This window comes from Habropoda laboriosa, unplaced genomic scaffold (genome assembly GCF_001263275.1).
Source record: "Habropoda laboriosa isolate 0110345459 unplaced genomic scaffold, ASM126327v1 scaffold134, whole genome shotgun sequence".
In the NCBI taxonomy this organism is placed as follows: domain Eukaryota; kingdom Metazoa; phylum Arthropoda; class Insecta; order Hymenoptera; family Apidae; genus Habropoda; species Habropoda laboriosa.
In genome coordinates, this window is record NW_017100266.1 from 297,761 (window position 1) to 317,693 (window position 19,933).

At 35.0% G+C, this 19,933-nt stretch overlaps 2 protein-coding genes across 2 annotated transcripts in view; one reads left to right on the forward strand and one right to left on the reverse strand.

Moving 5' to 3' along the window:
• The first annotated feature begins 4,693 nt into the window (after positions 1 to 4,693).
• Positions 4,694 to 15,157, forward strand: LOC108573365 (pancreatic triacylglycerol lipase-like). The gene is made up of 9 exons (XM_017935784.1): positions 4,694 to 4,847; positions 6,340 to 6,494; positions 8,945 to 9,064; positions 9,845 to 9,991; positions 10,633 to 10,861; positions 11,437 to 11,868; positions 13,281 to 13,407; positions 13,769 to 13,984; positions 14,996 to 15,157. The coding sequence occupies exons 1-9, from the start codon at positions 4,694 to 4,696 to the stop codon at positions 15,096 to 15,098; spliced, it is 1,683 nt and encodes a 560-aa protein (XP_017791273.1). The 3' UTR covers positions 15,099 to 15,157.
• A 1,201-nt stretch (positions 15,158 to 16,358) lies between these two features.
• LOC108573196 (rho GTPase-activating protein 39) overlaps positions 16,359 to 19,933 on the reverse strand; it is a 7,260-nt gene continuing 3,685 nt past the window's right edge. Inside the window, exons 7-12 of the mRNA XM_017935586.1 lie at positions 19,612 to 19,932; positions 19,121 to 19,513; positions 18,864 to 19,052; positions 17,914 to 18,776; positions 17,390 to 17,833; positions 16,359 to 16,979 (exon numbers count right to left, since the gene is read on the reverse strand). Coding sequence (XP_017791075.1) covers positions 16,785 to 16,979; positions 17,390 to 17,833; positions 17,914 to 18,776; positions 18,864 to 19,052; positions 19,121 to 19,513; positions 19,612 to 19,932 — 2,405 coding nt within the window. The 3' untranslated portion in view covers positions 16,359 to 16,784. The remainder of the gene's footprint in view (positions 16,980 to 17,389; positions 17,834 to 17,913; positions 18,777 to 18,863; positions 19,053 to 19,120; positions 19,514 to 19,611; position 19,933) is intronic.

A 19,933-nucleotide genomic window follows, 5' to 3' on the forward strand; every position in this document is an offset into this window, starting at 1 on the left:
TTTGAATGACCCAATGCCAGATTTGAATGACCCAAAGCCAGATTTGAATGACCCAAAGCCAGATTTGAATGACCCAAAGCCAGATTTGAATGACCCAAAGCCAGTTTTGAACGACCCAAAACCAGTTTTGAACGACCCAAAACCAGTTTGATGACCCAAAGCCAGTTTGAATGACTCAAAGCCAGTTTGGAAGACCCAAAGCCAGATTTGAATGACCCAAAGCCAGTTTTGAATGACCCAAAGCCAGTTTGAATGACCCAAAGCCACTGACCAAGATCCACCAGATTTAGGAAGCTGTGGAAGTGTCGCGCGAAACTGTGTACGGATCGCGATTTCTTTTGAGTGTAGTTTTATTCGTTGAATTTTATTTAGTACCCGAAACCGCGAATTTTTATCATCCTCCACTTTATTATGTACTCCATTTTAGTTGGGACATTTAGCAAAAGTTGAAAAAAAGAAAAGCAAAACGCGAAAGAGGGATGAAGTTATTAAACCCGTCGCGACGTAATAAATTCTCGTATCGATCGAAAATATTGGGTAGGCATTCGTTACGAAAATTGACTCTAAATTGAATTAATAATTGGAGGGCGTGTGCACCGAGTAGTGCAGTAGAGTTCGGTTGTCTTCCGTCCATCCTTGGTAGTTCAGCTTCAAACATGCACATGCACACACATATATAACCAACCACCAAACCCTCAAAAAATTCACTCACAGTTCGCAGAAAGCAGCTGGGCTCTGCAACGTGGATTTTGGCTGCATAGCCTCCTTCCTTCCTCTCAGATCATCATCCTTCAGTCAATCATTCCAGTTCCAGTTGATTATCCAAGACTCACAGACTCACAAATTGTGAGTCACTGTGGAATGGACGACGCGAAAAGTATTTCGAAACGCGATTTATTTAGAGTGGGAGAAACCGCGAATTTATATTATTTAAAATTTGACTAAACTTTCATAGAACGCGAGTGAAAAATCGAAAGAAATATCAAATAAACGCGGTATATAAATTAAATAAAAAGCAAATTTGGAGGAAGTATCAGATAAACGCGCAAAAAATATTCAATAATAAGCGAACTAGGGATGAAGCTATTATAGTAATCAATGCAATGACTCTAGCACTTGAATTGAAAAATATGTATTTGAAAAATCGATTATTTATTGCGAAACACTAGTAAGACGGTTTAATTGGGGACAGTTCAATAGACAATACAACTAACTACCCATATCGCCAGAAAAAAAAAAACCCATTTTTGTCACTCACCCATTCACCATTCGCAGATTAAACAGCTGGGCTCTGCAACGTGGATTTGGCTGCATTTCCTTCCTTCCTTCCTCTCAGATAGTCATCCTTCAGTCAATCATTCCAGTTCCAGTTGATTTTCCGAGACTCACAAACTCAAAAATTGTGAGTCACTGTGGAATGGACGACGCGAAAAGTATTTCGAAACGCGATTTATTTCAGTTTTATTCAGAGAGGGAGGAACCGCGAATTTATGTTACTTCAGATTTTATTATCGAACAAAACTTTCATAGAACGCGAGTGAAAAATTGAAAGAAAGTAGAAAATAAACGCGGTATATAGATTGAATGAAAAGGACAAACGCGAATTCGTATCTTTTTCGATTCTGTAATATAAGGAAATTTGAATAAAATACGCGAAGATAATTGGGGAGAAGCATAAGTTAAACGCGTAAAAATATTCAATAATAAACGAACTAGAGACGAAGCTATTATTACAATACGCGATGCAACGACTCTAATATTTATAAAGATTGAAAAATTCTCGTGTAAACTTCGAAAATAGATTAATTTCGGTAAACTGGTAAGACGGTTTAATCAAGGGTGGGCATATGTGCACTCGTTCAAAATCAGCTCAAGTAAACAACTAACTACTTAACATGCAAATCATGCAAATTCCTTGTAAATAATTAGTTTACAAAATAACAAGTCGTCGAATAAATTCAATATCAGAGAAAATATCAGAAAAATAAAAGAAATTCGAAAAACTGAAAGAAAAATTTCGAATGAATTTCAGTAGCTGTAAGAAAAGTACGTATTATCGATTATTAAGCTGTAACACCAAAGTATTTAATTAATAGATATCTGAAACGTCCAAAATTTCATTAGTAAACATCTCAAATTCACTTCAACGCCCTATTCGACAAGACCGAAGAACAACGACTAAAGTTCAAACGTGGAGTTCCCTAAATCTTCGAAACAATTTCGAAATATTTTACTCGAAGTGGAATATTCAAAGTCCGATTGGGAAAATAATTTTATTTTATTTCTAAACCGAAGTTCGAAGTCGAGTATTTAAAGTCTGATATTAAGTGCCTAGCAAGTACCGGTAATTGTTAAAGTTTGATTTAAAAAACAAAAAATTTGTCTAACAGGTAGTAATTGAAATTCTATTTGATTCTATAGTATATAAGTGTTACAAGAAGGCTGAGTGTGTATAGGGTAGACATAGGCTACCTAGTAGCCCTCGACCACCGTATTCACATCTCAGAACCTTCAGGTCAAAATATGCCGCGAAGTGTCTAGGGCCCAGTATAAAGGGTGAATGAGCTCCCGCAACCTCGGCGGTCCTTATATACCTTCGGTACCCTCTCCCCAAAGTCATTAGCAAAGACGTTAGCAATGTCAGGCGCGAGACTTCCTTTTCGCGGGAAATCCGCTATTTTTCGCGGGAATCGATTACTTTTCGCGGGAGATCCGCTATTTTTCGCGGGAATCGATTACTTTTCGCGGGAGATCCGCTATTTTTCGCGGGAGATCCACTATTTTTCACGGGAATCGATTACTTTTCGCGGGAGATCCGCTATTTTTCGCGGGAGATCCACTATTTTTCGCGGGAATCGATTATTTTTTGCGGGAAACTTTCATAATTCTATTATAACATTATAATACCGTATAGTTTATTAATTTTTACAATTTTATTATAAACTTATACTTCCAACAATTTGTTATAAGTCTACACATTATCATTTACACATTTTTGCAATTTCTTTCAATAACCAACAATGTTTTAATGTTCTTATTACTTTCTCGTGGTGAGACGAAGTTCGTAATGATTAAACATCAGGTCGACCTGTGGTCGTAGATTAAAAATAGCCATAGTAAAGCTAAAATTATCGTGTTAAATAATTCTTTTCATAAGAAAAATTTATTCAACGTTTGTATAAACGTATGTATAAAGAAACCCTCAGACCAACGCGAAATATTCGAAATTCGCCTGTTTTTTCACGCTGAAGTACGAAATTATCGCTACACAGTAAAAGATTTTTTTTAATTCAAGACTAAATTTACATTTATTTCAACAACGTTATATCTGCGATGTAAAACCCGTGAAATTGTAAATGTAACGTTATTGAAATAAATGTTTATAGCTTAAGTTAAATTGTATTTGTAAATTTCTGTAAAATTGATCCAATAATCAAATATATTACTGCAATCAACTTGAGTATTTGATTTATAAATATTTACAGATTAAATTAAATTGTAACTGTGATTTTACTATATTTATTTCAATAACGTTATACACTGCTCGCCAGAGAGATCGCAACACCTAGAAATTGAGGTTACACAAATCTGGGAATCACAGAAAATTACCTTTTTTAACCAAATTTTAATCATTTTCCCCTTTCAATACCACAATCGATATATGAAAAATTTCAGATTTGTGCGATTTCGTTTTTCAAATGTTGCGATTCTTTTAGCGAGCACTATACTTACGTGTAGCACTTGCTTTCTTTCAAATTTCCGTAAAAATTAAGTTTTTCTCAGCCGTCACAGTAGAAAGACCCCTTAACCTTCTGAGTGCTATGGACGTATATATGCGTCCGGCGAAAGCTATCGGTGTGGACTATGGACGCATATATGCGTCCGTCAATTTCTTCGATCTCCCGTGTAGTGTAGTTACAATTATCTTTATATGAGATGGATACATGGGTTCCTTAGCTACCTACGAAGAATACACGTGTGTTGTTTAATTTGGTGTAAAAGAATTACAATAATAATTTATTGTTAGTTGCGTCTTGTACACTCAATCAACAGAGTTCACACTAGCAAAAAAGTATTCCGTCCATACGAAGAGCTTCGGCAGAGAGTATTCAGCACTCAAAGGATTAACCCCTTAAACTATGATTTCTTTTCCGACTATGCATCTAAGCGTCGGCCATTTTCTCTTTTAGTATTGTATCAGGTAAGAAAAATTAATCTGTCATAGGTTAATTACATTTAGCAATCTTCACTCCTACAAATTTAAACGAAAATTAGGATTACTATTAATTTTTCTTACTAGTACAACTATTTTTGTCACATCTTCGTCAGAATCTCTGCCACGAGTCTGACACGTTGTCATGTGTTAAGGCAGGGGTTCCCGAAGTGCGGCCCGCGATGGCAGATCAGCCGCGATCTTAAATTTACAGAGATAATTTACATTTTTACAAAAAACTAAATAAATTTTATATGTAATATATCTTATTATATAGATTGTATATATTTTATTGTCTTAACGGCCAATGGCCGTAATTGTCCTAACGGCCCGCCAAATATTTTCGAATTTACAATTTGGCCCACCTAGGCAAAACTTTGGGAACCCCTGTGTTAAGGGGTTAATCGTCTTTCCGTACTAGAAAAAAAAAAATCACCGACTGCGAACGTGTTAAAATCGTCTCCTTTCGTTTCTTGCAGGATGAGGAGGAAGAAACAAGGAGTCACCGAGGGCGAAGGAGCATCGATCCTGCTACTCGTCGCATTGACTCCTGTTATCTGCTCCGCCGGAATCCTGGACCCTTGGCAGTGGGCACGTAGCGATCGAATCGAGGTCAACATCCCTTGGCTGCCATGTAATTATCCTGCGAGATTGTTATTTTCCAACCGGCTAGTATTTGGTGCTCCTACCTCTGTTAGATGCCTATCTCTTAACGGATTTCTAGATCGTTTGACTACTTACACTCTTCCAAAATTCTGGGGTAAGTTTCTTTTTCTCGTTTTCTCCTACAAAAAGACAGCCTCGCCTTCATCACTATCATGATAGGATCCTTCGATAATATTCCTATTTCTTTTTTTTTAACGCTAGAACTAACGAAAAAGATCAAAATGATTAGGTTCATATTGGGTGAGTATGGTGATTTAAGTGGAAAATTTGTAAATATTGAATTTATCGTTTGTTTTGTGTTGCAGTTTTGTAAAATAGTCGGAAATTCATTGTTCAAACGGAGTTGGTAGTCAAAAAGTCTAAATATCTGAAAATGAAAAATCTGTGACTTGGGTCACAGTCTTATCTTGTAAAAAACGATAGAAATTATCACGTATTGTGATAATGGAGTATCGTTTGAAGGAACAGGACATTGAGTGTATTAATGCAAAAGCGAAATTTTTGTTTACGAAAATATGTCGAGAATCGATTAGCATAAGCGTGACTACGATTGAGACGGTATAATGCTTAGAGATTTTAAAAATTGTTTATACTCAATTTTCTGTGATCGAAGACAGAGTAAACACTGTGAAGAAAACGTACATATTTCCATAGTGAAGACATATTGATACATTATACATATACCTATCTCACAAGCAACAAACAACAGTAAAACAAAAAACGACTAAATCCATTATTAAACAAGTACATAATAATCATTTTGGATAAATCCAAAGTATCACAAATATTCTAACAGAAACTGAATTATTACACATTCTCATTACATAAATCCCAACAAAAATTACGCAATACAAAACAAATTACTTCTTTTTTACGAATACAACTATTGTCAGTTATCCATTTTGCAAACGAATTAAATTTCAAATAGTAGAATGTACACTACCGGCCGAAAATTTGGAATCACCTGCCAATTTGTATTAATATTGAATCTGCTACTAATTCTTTATTCATTTGAAATTGACGTTGTGGAGATCAATAGCACTTTACCTCATTTCGATTGATTTGAATGATAAAAAATTCGTTGAAAAATTATTACAAACACTAACTTTTTTGGGGGAATTTTTGTGCAACTTGCAGTGCACAGTGATTCCAAACATTTGGCCGGTAGTGTAAATATTCTGATATAATTCTAACGGAATTTTATTCGATGATTTTTATGTTATAATTCCTATTAATTTACACTTTATCAGTCGAGAATCCATTTCGATTGATTTGAATGATAAAAAATTCGTTGAAAAATTATTACAAATACTAACTTTTTGGGGGGAATTTTTGTGCAACTTGCAGTGCACAGTGATTCCAAACATTTGGCCGGTAGTGTAAATATTCTGATATAATTCTAATGGAATTTTATTCGATGATTTTTATGTTATAATTCCTATTAATTTACACTTTATCAGTCGAGAATGAAACACGTTGCTACGACGAGCTAGGGTGCCTGAACATAACCAGGAGCTGGTACCACCTCATCCACAGACCACTAAATGTGTTTCCTCTGCCGCGAGAAGTGATCAATACGAGATTTATTTTGTACACGAAGGACAATCCCACCGACGTGAGTACATAAAATTGTTATTAATTTAGTATCGCAACTAAGTGTCACAAGAAAACTCGAATTTTACAAGAAATTGTTTTAAACAGATGTTCAATTACATACAGGGTGTCCCGTAAAGAGTGTAACACCGGGAAATGGGGGGTTGCTGGGGTGACTCTGAACAACTTTTTCCTTGACCAAAATGTTGTTTGAAGCTTCGTTTTCGAGTTATTAACGAAAAACACTGGCCAATCAGAGCGCCCGTAGAGCCAGCGCTCAGGGACGAGCGAACAGAGATTCACCCGCGCGCTATCGTGAACAAGCGTACGCGTGACTTCTCGGTTATCGATTGCTGTCAAAAAAATTTTGGCTTTGCACCGCTATTTTTATAAGGCTTAGAGAAATGGTTTTTTGTCGTCATTCCCACGTTTGTATAAATTTTTGAAAAAATTGCAATTAGTTGGAATCGCGCGCGAATGAGCCTCTGTTCTTCGTCCCTGAGCGCGGGCTCTACGCGCGCTCCGATTGGCCAGTGTTTTTCGTTAATAATTCAAAAACGAAGCTTCAAACAACATTTTGGTCAAGGAAAAAGTTGTTCAGAGTCGCCCCAGCAACCCCCCATTTCCGGGTATTACACTCTTTACGGGACACACTGTATATTCGAGTGTGAGTGAACTGTAAATTCGTCGATATTTTTGTTTACTAAATAAGTATTTCAATTTCCACACCTATGATACCGTAATCTATATCCAAATTCGGTGTGTCCAAAATTCTTAAAAAAAGAAAATTGTTATTTTTATAAAAAAAAAAAAGAGAGAAAGATGTATCGTAAAAAGTAGGAAGATGCAGAAAAGATTTACGAGGTTATTATCCTTATTACCGAGGAGGCGAACGTTTTTCTAATAACTATTAAAGGAAATCTGGGAACGATTCGTGAAATTTATTCGTCGAACACAGTTTGTCGAATGCTAATTGCGGTAAATCAACATTCTAATTAACGTGGCATGAATAATAAAAAAAACGGAACTCGATACGTGGAATAGAGCGATGCAACGAATCACGTTCTATTACGTTAATTGAATCGTGATTTATGCGATTCATAATTAACAAGAAGCTCGGTAGAAAAGCGGTGATCTATCTCACGATCGATCTATCAGTCTTTGTTCTGTCGCCTTTACGAATCTCCGTTATTAATTAAGCAAATGTGGGAGCACACTGATGCATTCGTTAATTTCTCTTCTTTCCTGATTGATGAAACACCGACTTAAGAGAAATTTGTTGGATCTTGAAATATTACGGATACACAGTTTAATGCTTTTTTTTTATTATTATTTTAACGCGATAAGGTGAGATAGACTTAAACGAAGGAGATAAATGTATTTGTGTATCTTTATTCGTTTCCACGTTTCCTAACCTAAATTTATTGTATATTTACATTTCCTTATTACTAACTTGTACCTAATTCTCTTATATTTACCATTTCTTACTCGTGTTACTATCCACTCGACAGAGTGAGAGAGAGAGAAAACTGGCGTGATGGAGAGAGAGAGAGAGAGAGAGAGAGAGAGAGAGAGAGAGAGAGAGAGAGGGAGAGAGAGACACAGCTGGAGAGAAAGAGAGAGAAAGAGAGAGAGACAGGTGGAGAGAAAGAGAGAGAGAGAGACACAGGTGGAGAGAAAGGGAGAGAGATATGGTGAGAAAGGGTAAGAAAGAGAGAGAGAGAGAGAGAGATGGAGAGAAAGAGAGACACAGGTGGAGAGAAAGGGAGAGAGATATGGTGAGAAAGGGTAAGAAAGAGAGAGAGAGAGAGAGATGGAGAGAAAGAGAGACACAGGTGGAGAGAAAGGGAGAGAGATATGGAGTATTCTTCAACTTACTCCTTATCTTATAATTTCTTCCTCTCGACTTCCGTCTCCTTCCTCCTCGTTCATTCTTCATCCCTCCTCCTTGTTATCACTCATTTCCTCCCTCTATCTCTCCCCTCTCTCATCCTCCTCACAAAGATGATAAATAATACATATATTCTTTGCAATTTTATTATATATCGTATATTAATAATAGAAATATTATATAGCATTATTTATTGATATTACGATAAACTAACATTCGTAGTAAAAGAATGGTTTAATTATTTGCACCGTGGCACACATTCTGCTGTTATAATTAGCACAGCCTTCTAACAAGTATAACAGCACTGTAATTGTCACGCGCTAATTAATTTACACCTTCATTCCGTTTCCAGGAGTAATTATAGACTATAATAGAAAGACGACAATCTAGTTTAAGCAACAATGTAATTAATACGATACACGAACTCTTATATCTTGGTTACAATTTTTATGGAAAGTTTAAAAAATTTTTCAATTTTTCCATAACATCTGTGTCGAAAAATTTCTCATTTGTCATTTTTGAAAATAAGAATAGGAGAAGATTAAAAAGTAGTATTTTTTGTTTTTTCATTCTTGTTACAGGGTCAAGTGCTGATAGTTGCTAAAAATAAATCAATTAAGAGGTCATACTTCAATCCGAAGAGGCAAACGAAGTTCATTATACACGGGTTCATAGACACCCCGCTTAGCAATTGGGTCAAGGTAAGTCAATGATATCTTGACATTCTTTTTACATATTTATCTCTCAATTATTAGCGTTCAGCCGAATGGGTTTATGACATGGACGCCAGACCACGTTAGTTTTTAGATTTTATAGTTCAAATTTTCGTATTACAATCGACCATTCAAGCCAAAAGGTAAGGCCCGGAATTACTTTATGGGCGCAAAAACTTTGCACTCTGGCGAGCCACCTGGGTTTCCAGATACTTGCAAATTCAGTAACAGTAGACGTGTCATAAGCCCAGAACGTGACAAGAGGCTGCTTCAAAATTGTTGCTTACAAAAATTGTAACAAAAAAATCGACACAAAGCGCGGTACTGTCAGCGACACTAGACATTGAAATATTCATTAAAGTGCGACTAGCTGCGACATTCGATTAACTGAACAAAGTTCACGACAATTTTCCCGTCGCCATTCTGTTGGCACATACGTGCCATAATACAAACAACGCCAACCGAAACGCGGGAAGCTGTGTTTAAAATTAGATTGAAATACCTGTTGCATTATTCTTAGGCTGTAAATTACTTGAGCTCAATGAAAAGTAATATTACAGCATAATTGAAATGTATTTAGTTACATCTGAAATAATTATGAAGTATGATATGTTCAGATAAAAAATAAGAAGTGGTGTGAATACGTTGATATATTGAAAATTGAATTACAATTTACTTTTATTGTTCATAGAATGTTGTTATACCTGAAATCTTTTATTATATATTTTATTATATTTCTAACTGGTGATTTTCTAATCATTGCCGTAGGAAATGAGAAATGAATTACTGAAACATGATAACTACAATGTCATCATAGTTGACTGGGCTGGAGGAAGTCTACCTCTTTACACTCAAGCAACAGCCAATACAAGACTGGTGGGCCTTGAAATAGCTCATCTCATTAAACACTTACAGGTAAAGTGAATTTCCGAGCAAAGAGGCTAGCTGCTCTTACAGTATTGGAGAGGTTGTTGAAAAACTGTTCAAAAAGCTTATAAACACTGATTTATAACCTGATTTTCAAACAGACTTTTAGATCACTTAGGTTCATTTTTAGGTGGTACAAATATCTCAAAACCTGAAGGTGAAGAAATGTCAAATTCTTGACTAGAATGATGAAGAAAACTGAAAGTATGTTACATAAATCTATAATTTAAAATAGACAGTCCACTTTTCACTGCTTCTCGTATAGTGAATATATTATTTAATTCATAGCTTGATTTATGGAAAGATTTATGAGCAATGGATTACAGAGAATTTTCCTTACACCTTATTCTTTTTTATTAACTTACTTTATCTTTGTATACAATTAAATAGAAAATACTTTAATAGATACAAATGTAGAAACTAATTCAGAATTATTCAATTACTTTGTAATTCATCTATGAGTTAATAATTTTTTATATGGCCACATACGTATAATGCACCTATAACTTATAATACCCTATAATAAGTAGTTTCAGTTCTCTATTATTTTATGATAATTTTTATAAAATAAGCAATATTTCAGTAGAAAAAAAACTTACAAAATTAAAATACTGTTTGTTGAAATACAGACAAATTATGGATTGGACCCAAATGAGGTGCACCTGATTGGACACAGCTTGGGGGCCCATACTGCTGGGTATGCGGGCGAAAAGTTGGGTGGGAACATTGGCCGAATTACAGGATTGGATCCTGCAGAGCCCTATTTCCAAGGAATGCCTAGTCATCTAAGACTTGACTACACTGATGCCAAATTGGTTGATGTCATTCACACAGATGGCAAAAGCATCTTTTTCCTAGGTAATAGAAAAGCACGTAAAATTAGACAATACCCTTATATTTATAAAATGCAAGGCACACCTGAAAAATCATTAAACTTTGAATCATTTTAAACTATTTTAAATTTGAAACTTAAAAGACCTATCAATGATCCAAGTAACTTAATGCTTGTCTAATACTTATTTAATATACATATTAAATAAACTAAACATATATATTAACTAAATTTTTTAAGACACAGAATTAAAACAAAGAGGAAGGTGGATCTGTGTACAAACAGAATCTTTATCTACAGAGATCTCTGTTATCTCAGAATTTCTATTATCCAAATTACCGACTACTTAAATATTTCACTATCCTGTTATTTTATTTTTCAAATATTTATCTTCATACAGTATAAAAAAAAAAGATAAAATGAAAGCAATAATAATAACAGTAAACAAATTTATTGATTTTTTCACCCATCAAAGGGAAAAAATATGCTAATAAAATAACACCCTGTTTTTAATGGACCTCGAACTATATCTCTTCTTCATCTCTACTCTGCAATCATGTTACTTATGTCACCATTCTAAACTAACTTAGTACACGATAAGGACTTCCAGGATATGGAATGAGCCAGCCTTGCGGCCACTTGGATTTCTACCCAAACAATGGCAAGGAACAGCCAGGTTGTACAGATCTGAGTGAAACTACGCCTTCTCTGCCCTTGACGCTGATAAAGGAGGGTCTGGAGGAGGCATCGCGGGTACTAGTGGCCTGCAATCACGTGCGTGCCATAAAACTGTTTATCGAGAGCATCAACTCCAAGTGCCAATATGTGGCTCACGAGTGTTCCAGTTATGCGAGCTTCCTCAAGGGCGAGTGCTTCTCATGCAAGAGCAACAACAGCCTCAGCTGCGGCGTCATGGGGTATCACGCTGACACCAGCCCGGCTCTGGTCAAAAGACAAGCCATAGGGCAGGATGTCCTATCTTTGCTAGGCTCGAAATTCTTCTTCACTACTGGCAAAGAGGATCCTTATTGCAGTGAGTATCAAAGTTGTTTCAGTTTGATCATTTTAAAAGTTATTTAATTATGAATTCAGGTTAGAATCAGGTTGTCCCACAAGTAATGTCAGTATCTTCTTTTTATTCTTGAAAAGACTAGAATAAAGTGATTTATTTAGAATAAATACAACAAACACATTGTTAAAATTTTAGAATGATTACGTTATTCGTCGAGTGACCTAATAGGTTAGGCGTGATATAACAATAGACTAAAGTGAATCAAATGTATAATAATTTCTCTTAAGAAAAGAAGAGTGTTCGATAATTCTTTTACATTAGAATAACAGATTGAAGATTAAACGACTTAAATGATTTTGTTATCTTAAATAAATTTTATAAGTAATCATGAATTTCTAACTTCAAATAACTGAAATTCACGTAATTTTAATTTCTTCGATTCATTAAAACTTAGCACCCAGAAATTAGGAGATTACTAGTAACTGAAACAAATATCATAAGAAAAAGATTCTTGAAAGCATAACTATGATAAAACTAATTTTAATTACTTAGAGGAATAGAGAGAAAAATGCCTATTTCTTTTAATATTATTATTCAGTCTACTTAAATAAACGATAAAAATTTAAAGATCGTTGAGATGTTGCCGTCTAAATCCTGATTGATCAGCGAAATTGTCGCTGCAAGTTTCTAATCGATGCTTATGTGGGGCAGAGTTAAATCAGCTACGAGACACGTGGTAATTTTCCTTGCGACGATAACAGGGTGAAAGCAGGCTGTTGCAATTCATAATAATAAATAATTGCACTACTCCTACGCTTGAAATGAGTTGATCCATTCTAGAAATGTTTCAAGCAATAAAAATCCATTAGGAGTGCTTACTTTCAAAAAGTCATTTGGTAAATTTTTAATACAATTCTGACATCGTTATACGAAGAAGTATTTCCTCTTTCTTTTTTTTTTTTTAATCAATGACCGTTGGAGAAATTCTTGTACATTTCTAATACGTTATTTATATTCATTGCTTTTACCGAGAGTTTTTATAGACAAATTGGTTAACGTGTTTCGTAAACCATTATAAATAAGTTAATAAAATTTGTCAATTAGTTCCACGAAAATATTTCTGGAGCCATAATAAACGGAAAGCAATCTTTCAAATGTGTGTTTATCTTTTGTTATTGTAAAAAATAGTTAATCATATTAATTATAGAAAGTTCTCTTAATATCTCTATATGCAAAATGAATCAACTAAAATATTTTAAATTTCCTTCCTAATTATCTTTGTTTATCATTAATATTATTAGAAATTGAAAACTTATTCATCCTGTATATTTCTTAATTTCCCATTTGACACCGTAATCACCCTACCGACAATGTTAATAATCGTTTTAACTTTTATCCATTATTTTTACCCGTGCATTTCAACGATTTCACAGGGAGACACTACAGGATTACTATTAATCTTGCCCGACCATCGACTGCGGAAAGCTGGGTCCAAGGTTTCATGAAAGTCACTCTTCACGCGGAAAACGGCATCATTCGGGACGTCGATCTCACTCCTAGGTAACTTTCATCCGCCTCTATAGTTTCAACAACATCAATCCCGTCGTTTCGTTTACCAAATATTATCTTCTTAGTAAATCAATTAAATCAACGACCTGCAATATTATCTGTTTACTAAATAAATACAAAAGCATAATTAATTTAAAGAGGAAACAAATACTAATTTACAATGAATACAAATTTGGAAACACAAGCGGCAAGCGATCGTTTGTGATAATGATGGTAAAATCAAAAAAATTTCGAAATTCGATACATAACCTTGTCTCATATGATTCATATTGGAAGAGCGCAAAAGCCCGTCAACAGAAAATGATACTTTCGAAAAGATAAATTTTACTGCTTCTTTCACCCGCGACTGCAGCGGTTACATGAAATTGGAACACGGATCGACAGTGCGAATGGTCGTCGCTCATCCAGCCGGGGCAACCGGAGAAATTGGAAAAATCAGACGGGTTGAACTTTCATGGGCTTACGATATGGACGTATTGCAACCAAGATCGCTATGTTTTTTCTGGTGCAACGATCGCCTCTACGTGAACAGCGTCACCGTGGATGTCATGGAACTTCCAGGCAGAGGGTAAGTCAACTTTAATGTTTTCATAAAGTGTACATTTAAAGTGATTCTACATAACTGATTATGATTTGAGAAAAAATTCTTTCGGGTGATATATACCACTACTCATAAATATTAGTCCATCCATTAACTGTTATTTTATTCACAAGTATAAGATTTTCAAAAAACTATCCTTCTTTATGATATAGGCCACTGAATACATTAAATGTGTGACTTGTTCCCCAATAATTCCCAAAATAATGTAATCTGGAATACAGGATATTTTAAATGAATAAGTGAACAAATACTTATGAGTAATAATATACTTGGAAGAAACATTTTATAAAGATTTAAATTCTAAGAATAAAATATTGAAATAGAAACATATTTATGCTATTCAATGGGGTTTCTCTTCACAAGGTGCAATGCAAGATAAATACACTTGCAAGATGGATTTTTAATGGATATGGAAGTAGTATTTCAAATTTGTACATCAGAACAATAAGAAATGTATAATGTCTTATGAGTTTTATTTTCTTAAGTGAAATATTTGTTTTTGAAAGGTATAATGATACTCAGTTGTTCCACTTTTTAAATAGGATATTCTTTAATTACACTAAAATATTTTTAAATGCAATTCAATAAGAGGTTCAATAAAAATATTATAACATACAACAATATTGAGTATTTGCAGAAAATGTGCAATACAATAAGTTCTATTATATGTTGATTGTAATATCACACACTATTCTTTGTTCTTCTTGAAACAACATTAATGAAGTTTAGCATTCATTTATTAAACATTGCAATTTAGTAAGTATTACAATTAAATTAACACAAATCACTAGTAATCACAATATTATTAATATATTAATTTACTAAATTTTAAATCATAACATTACATACTCTTTTCTTACTTATTTTTATAACAACAATGATTAACATATTTATTAAATATTATATCACTTAACAGTACATATATTTTCATAGGGAAGAAGTTTATTTAATTAAATGTACTTACCTTGTTGTGTGCAGAAAAAGGGAGACAGACTTCACCAGTAAGCTTTGCTCAGCAAGCAGGCAGGATTATGCAGAAATTGCTAGTGGTTCCACAGCATCTTTCATCGACAACTGCTGACAGTGTCTTCAAGTTATTTAACATGTATCTGATTACAACGTGATAGTAGTTCGAGGTTCTCGTTCCTGTGAAAAGTATAACAATTAAAATCAAATTGACTATACTTTTAACAATAAGAACTTGCAACATGAATGGTGAAAATTATGAAAAATCTACAAGATTAATTGAATCTGCATTTCATGATGCTTTAACTTATATTGTGTTGCCAAATTATATTTTTGTGTTGAAAAAGTGAGACAGAATTTGTTTTGACAAAGTTTATTTAAGAAAAAAAAACAATTATAATTTCATGTATATAATAGCAACTGAAAGAAAACAAAGTGCACGACTCACAGGTAAAAAAATCTTAAACAGCAATACTTATCTTTCAAAAGGGAAATGTCGGTGGAATTATTTTCACATATCACAAAAATGATTTTTTAAAAATCTACTATTCATACAAAGAAATCGCTTTACAAAAAAAAAACGCCTCAACGAATCACTGTGTTGAAGGAATTCACATTTCTTTTTTTCCCTAAAAGATGCGTTGCAACATAAATAACGGACTCGATAGGAAATATGTAATATATTCGTAATCAGCGCGTGTCTGCAGTAGTATTAATACCATCAATTACTTTGTACATCTTGTATATAAAACTGGATAGGTGTAACTAGATAATGCTAGTATTAGTATAAAAGCAGGTAATTTTGTAAGTGATCATTGACAGTTTCTGGCAAAAACTTACTAACGCAACAAACTTTTGGTTCAAATGTGAACTGTACCCACGTACACTTTTATACAATATTTACATAAAGAAAAAAACATCAGCCGTTGCAACATAATATAGCGACAATCGTTTGTGATATTTTTCTCGCTTTCGTTTTTATATAATTTAAATATTACGTTTAAATACATAATTTACTGGTAACTTTCGATATTAAAGATTGTACAAAACCGAGAGTAAGAGGACAGCTGTAAATGATACGAATATTGTTGAAGTGTCTTAAATATAAAAAAAAAAAATTTTTATAAATATCTCAATGTAAAATATAAACTTGTTATGCCATATAACGACAACGTTGTGGTTTACAAACGCGATGCTCAATGATAATACCGTTCTAATCGAGAAAAGTTTAATTTTTCTTTTCTTTTATAGAGGTAAGTTTCCAGAGGCTACAGGAAAAGAAACACATTTGTACAGCTTGCTAATCTTTTGCAATGTTTACTCCTCAATAAACGTTGTACACGTCAATTCGTCGCCTATACAAAAAGATCATCGCGGAGTGCAGCTATACACGGTAACACATGATTTTTATCTTACACGAGATTCAACAGTGATTGAGTAAAAAAGCCGTCCGCGTTTGGTCAACGCGGTAACAAGGGTTGGTAAAATATATAATATGAATATATAGCGATATACATAATATAATCTAATAATCTCTATCTGTATAACATATAATCTGCATATAAATAATAAATAGGAAACGAGGAGCAGGATTGGTGATTAGCTTGGTAAGACTTTAGCACTAAATTACCATTACGAACATCCATGAGTCTATGGGGCATCGTGTGATAATGATAAAAAAAAAACAAAGGTGAAAGATAATAGAGAACAGTGAAATAACTAACAATACATGTGAATATATAGCTGATTCATTTGGCATAGTAGTCTAGAGCGTTCTTTCTTCTAGCGCGCAATAGAATGGTCAGTGAAGATCATCGACCCAAGCAGTTTCTAATGACTCGATAAGAGTACGAACAAAAGCCATTTCTTTTCGTGCATTTTCCAAGATCACGCGAGGATCTTGTGAGGTACACCGCAATATATTTGGTGCCATCACCATTGCTAAATTGTTTGCATCCATTTTAGTACGGGCAACAACATCAGGTCTGGCGAAAATCTGTAACAAATAGTTTCTACGTTACAAGAAATTTAATCGAAAAGATATGAACTAAAGAAATGAGATCACTGCAATGAAATCATTAATTTCAATAAAATCTGTTCTAGTAATAGTACAGTATAATATGAACAAAATGATATTTACAGAGTTTAGTTACGATAGCTAACATTATAATTCCAATTACCAATAATGTAATTTGATTGAGTCACAATCTTACTGACAGCTTGATAAAGATATCATATCTTTAATGTTATTCTTATATAAAACTGACTGTACTAATTTCCACTTATACAATAATTCACTGAAATAATGTGATTTCATAAAGCAGTATTTTGTTCATTTGCACAGTACATTTACCAAATAAACTCAATTGAAATAACAAACCTGTCTGATTGAGTAAAGACAAGTACCTGAAGGAAACGTATTAGGTGACAAAGAACGCGACGATTCAAGTCAGGTAGTCGATCTACAAGCGCGGCAACATTGGCTGCAGAAGCTTCGGCATCGTCGTGCCTCATCGATACGCATTCCGTGTAGAAGGAATCAGGTATCAACGGCTCATAAAGCTCTCGAACCCATAGTTTCAATAAAGAAGCAGGTGCATGAGCATCTTGCGAAGCTGCCAAAATTGTACTATCCTCGAACTTATCCAAGCACGCCTTTAAAGCACTGACTTCGTCCGCGTCCGCGGACACCCTGAAAATACCCTCCGTCAAGATACCGCCCCGTGCCAATACCTGGCGCGTTAACGTAGTTTGTATCCATGGTAACTCTCGATTTGGAAATCTATCTCTTTGCAGAGCCATCACTTCAGAGAGCGTCGCTCCAAACATGGACGCTCGGAATATTTGAAGCTACAACAAAAGAAAGAAAGCAGTGAATTTCTTTTATTCAAGGAAAACCAAATTATACAGTAAAAAAGGAAGTTACATACTCTTGCTTGATCAATATCTTCCATGGTAGCCTTGCGTGGTTGCCGTTTACCATGTGCTCCAATTCGTTGTAAACGACGGCAGGCGACGGTTGCATAATGACTAACTTGCACATGAATTGGCCATTTGGCCACTTCCGAGAACTGAAAATTTGGATCACGATGCCTGTTCATATAACCTTCGAGGTAAGGCTCGAATGTAGCACTAGGCGGTACAAATGCTAGACAGACGGCCATCAATTCCCAGCCTCTGCGCAAACTTTCTTTCCGTGGATTCTCTGTGGTCTGTCTACAAATCTGGACATATAGTTCATCCCGCAACGGTGGCTTTGAATATGCTGTATTCACAATGTCCATAGCTACACTGTCTAATGTCATTCCTACGTTAGTTTTCCGATCACCCATATACACTTGCACCAACCTAAACAAGTTACAGGCTTCCCGTTTCAGTAACTTTTCACCATCCACAACTACCAGCATAGGCTGTGGTATCGGATCTTTAGACCAGCTAAGAATGTCTCGGACGCTAAACTTCTTCCGGAACAATAATCTTAGCCCTTTTGGTCGTCCGCAATTTAAATTGAGATTGTCTTGTGCGTATTTCTCGATATCACCGCCGCCTGCACCGTCATCTCGTCTCGCTTCATCGATGTCGGTGTTGTCGACAACGCTGCCAACAGTAGGAACAGAACTTATTGTGGTAGACGGTAGAATTGGTGGTTGTCTTATAGCCGCTATCACGGTTTCTCGTGTTTCTGCCTGCGAAGGAATATTCGGTGGCGATGGCGGCCGTACTTGTGGCCTTGTCAATGTGTCCGCGGTGTTATAATAAGTCGCTAATCCCGCAGTGTCATAATTACCCAAATCTATAATAATTGAAACGTACAGAAAATTTTTTTCTGAGGAAAAGCTACATAGCTCGTCTCAATATATTAATATAAACAATGATTAACCTGCATAGTGATCTTCAAGGTATTCTTGACTGGAAGAATCACCTTGGTTGCTCGCTGCTTCATCATCTGCAAATTGATCGTCAGAATCATCGTCAGCTCTTCCACCAATACCTTCGCCTCTTCCACCCTCTTCATCCAAAGAATCATCACCTTCTTCTACTAACAAAGGATCTCCGAACTTGTAACAACCTATGAAATTAAGAAAAGAAATGATTAATTCTCTTAAACACTGGATTAAAAGATTATTAAATACATACCTGAGAGTTTCGCTTGCTGAATAATGTAATGCTGAAGTGGCAACAAGTGATCGGCGTCAGATAACAGATTTCCGTAAAACGGAGATGGAGGCGGACTCGGATTGCCGTTGCTTCTCTTCTTTTTACTATCATCACCTTCCGTCAATCCCTCTGTTTCTTCACCTACTGCACTATTACTGCTACTATTACTGCTATTGCTACTGCTAGTGTTACTACTAAGCCTTTGTCTAGGTTGCTCGAGACTTTGACTGATAAGATAACGCTCGTGCATAGAATCATCATCCCTATCTCTTCTTCTTGACTGTTGTTGTTGTTGATGCAGTTGTTGTAACTTCTGTTGCTGCTTTTGTTGCTGTATAAAACTGTAACTGCGAGCCAGTACCTGCGGCACACCTTAAAAATTATAAAAAAAAATAAGGGATAAACTAAAATATTTTGAAGAAAACCTAATGATTATGTTAATTAAATTTAAAAGATAAAAATGTACTTACAATCCAAGGAATTATTGCACGCTGTGTTTCTTCTATACTCTTTCTCTCTATCACGCTCACGTTCTCTTTCTCGTTCTGCAACTTCGAGACTTCTTTGCTTCGACGCATTGCTCAGAACACCTGCCCCCCTTACCAGGCTCTTAGACGGTTCGTTTCTTTCAGCTAACATCGCACCGTACATATCCCTAACGTTCGCTTCCGAAAGCGACACTGAACATCCATGATGCCTTCTTCCTATACTACCAGTATTATCTTGCTTATTCATATTACGTGGATGCATGGAACTTGGATAAAAGGCTGAAGTATTTGTTTTGTCTAAACT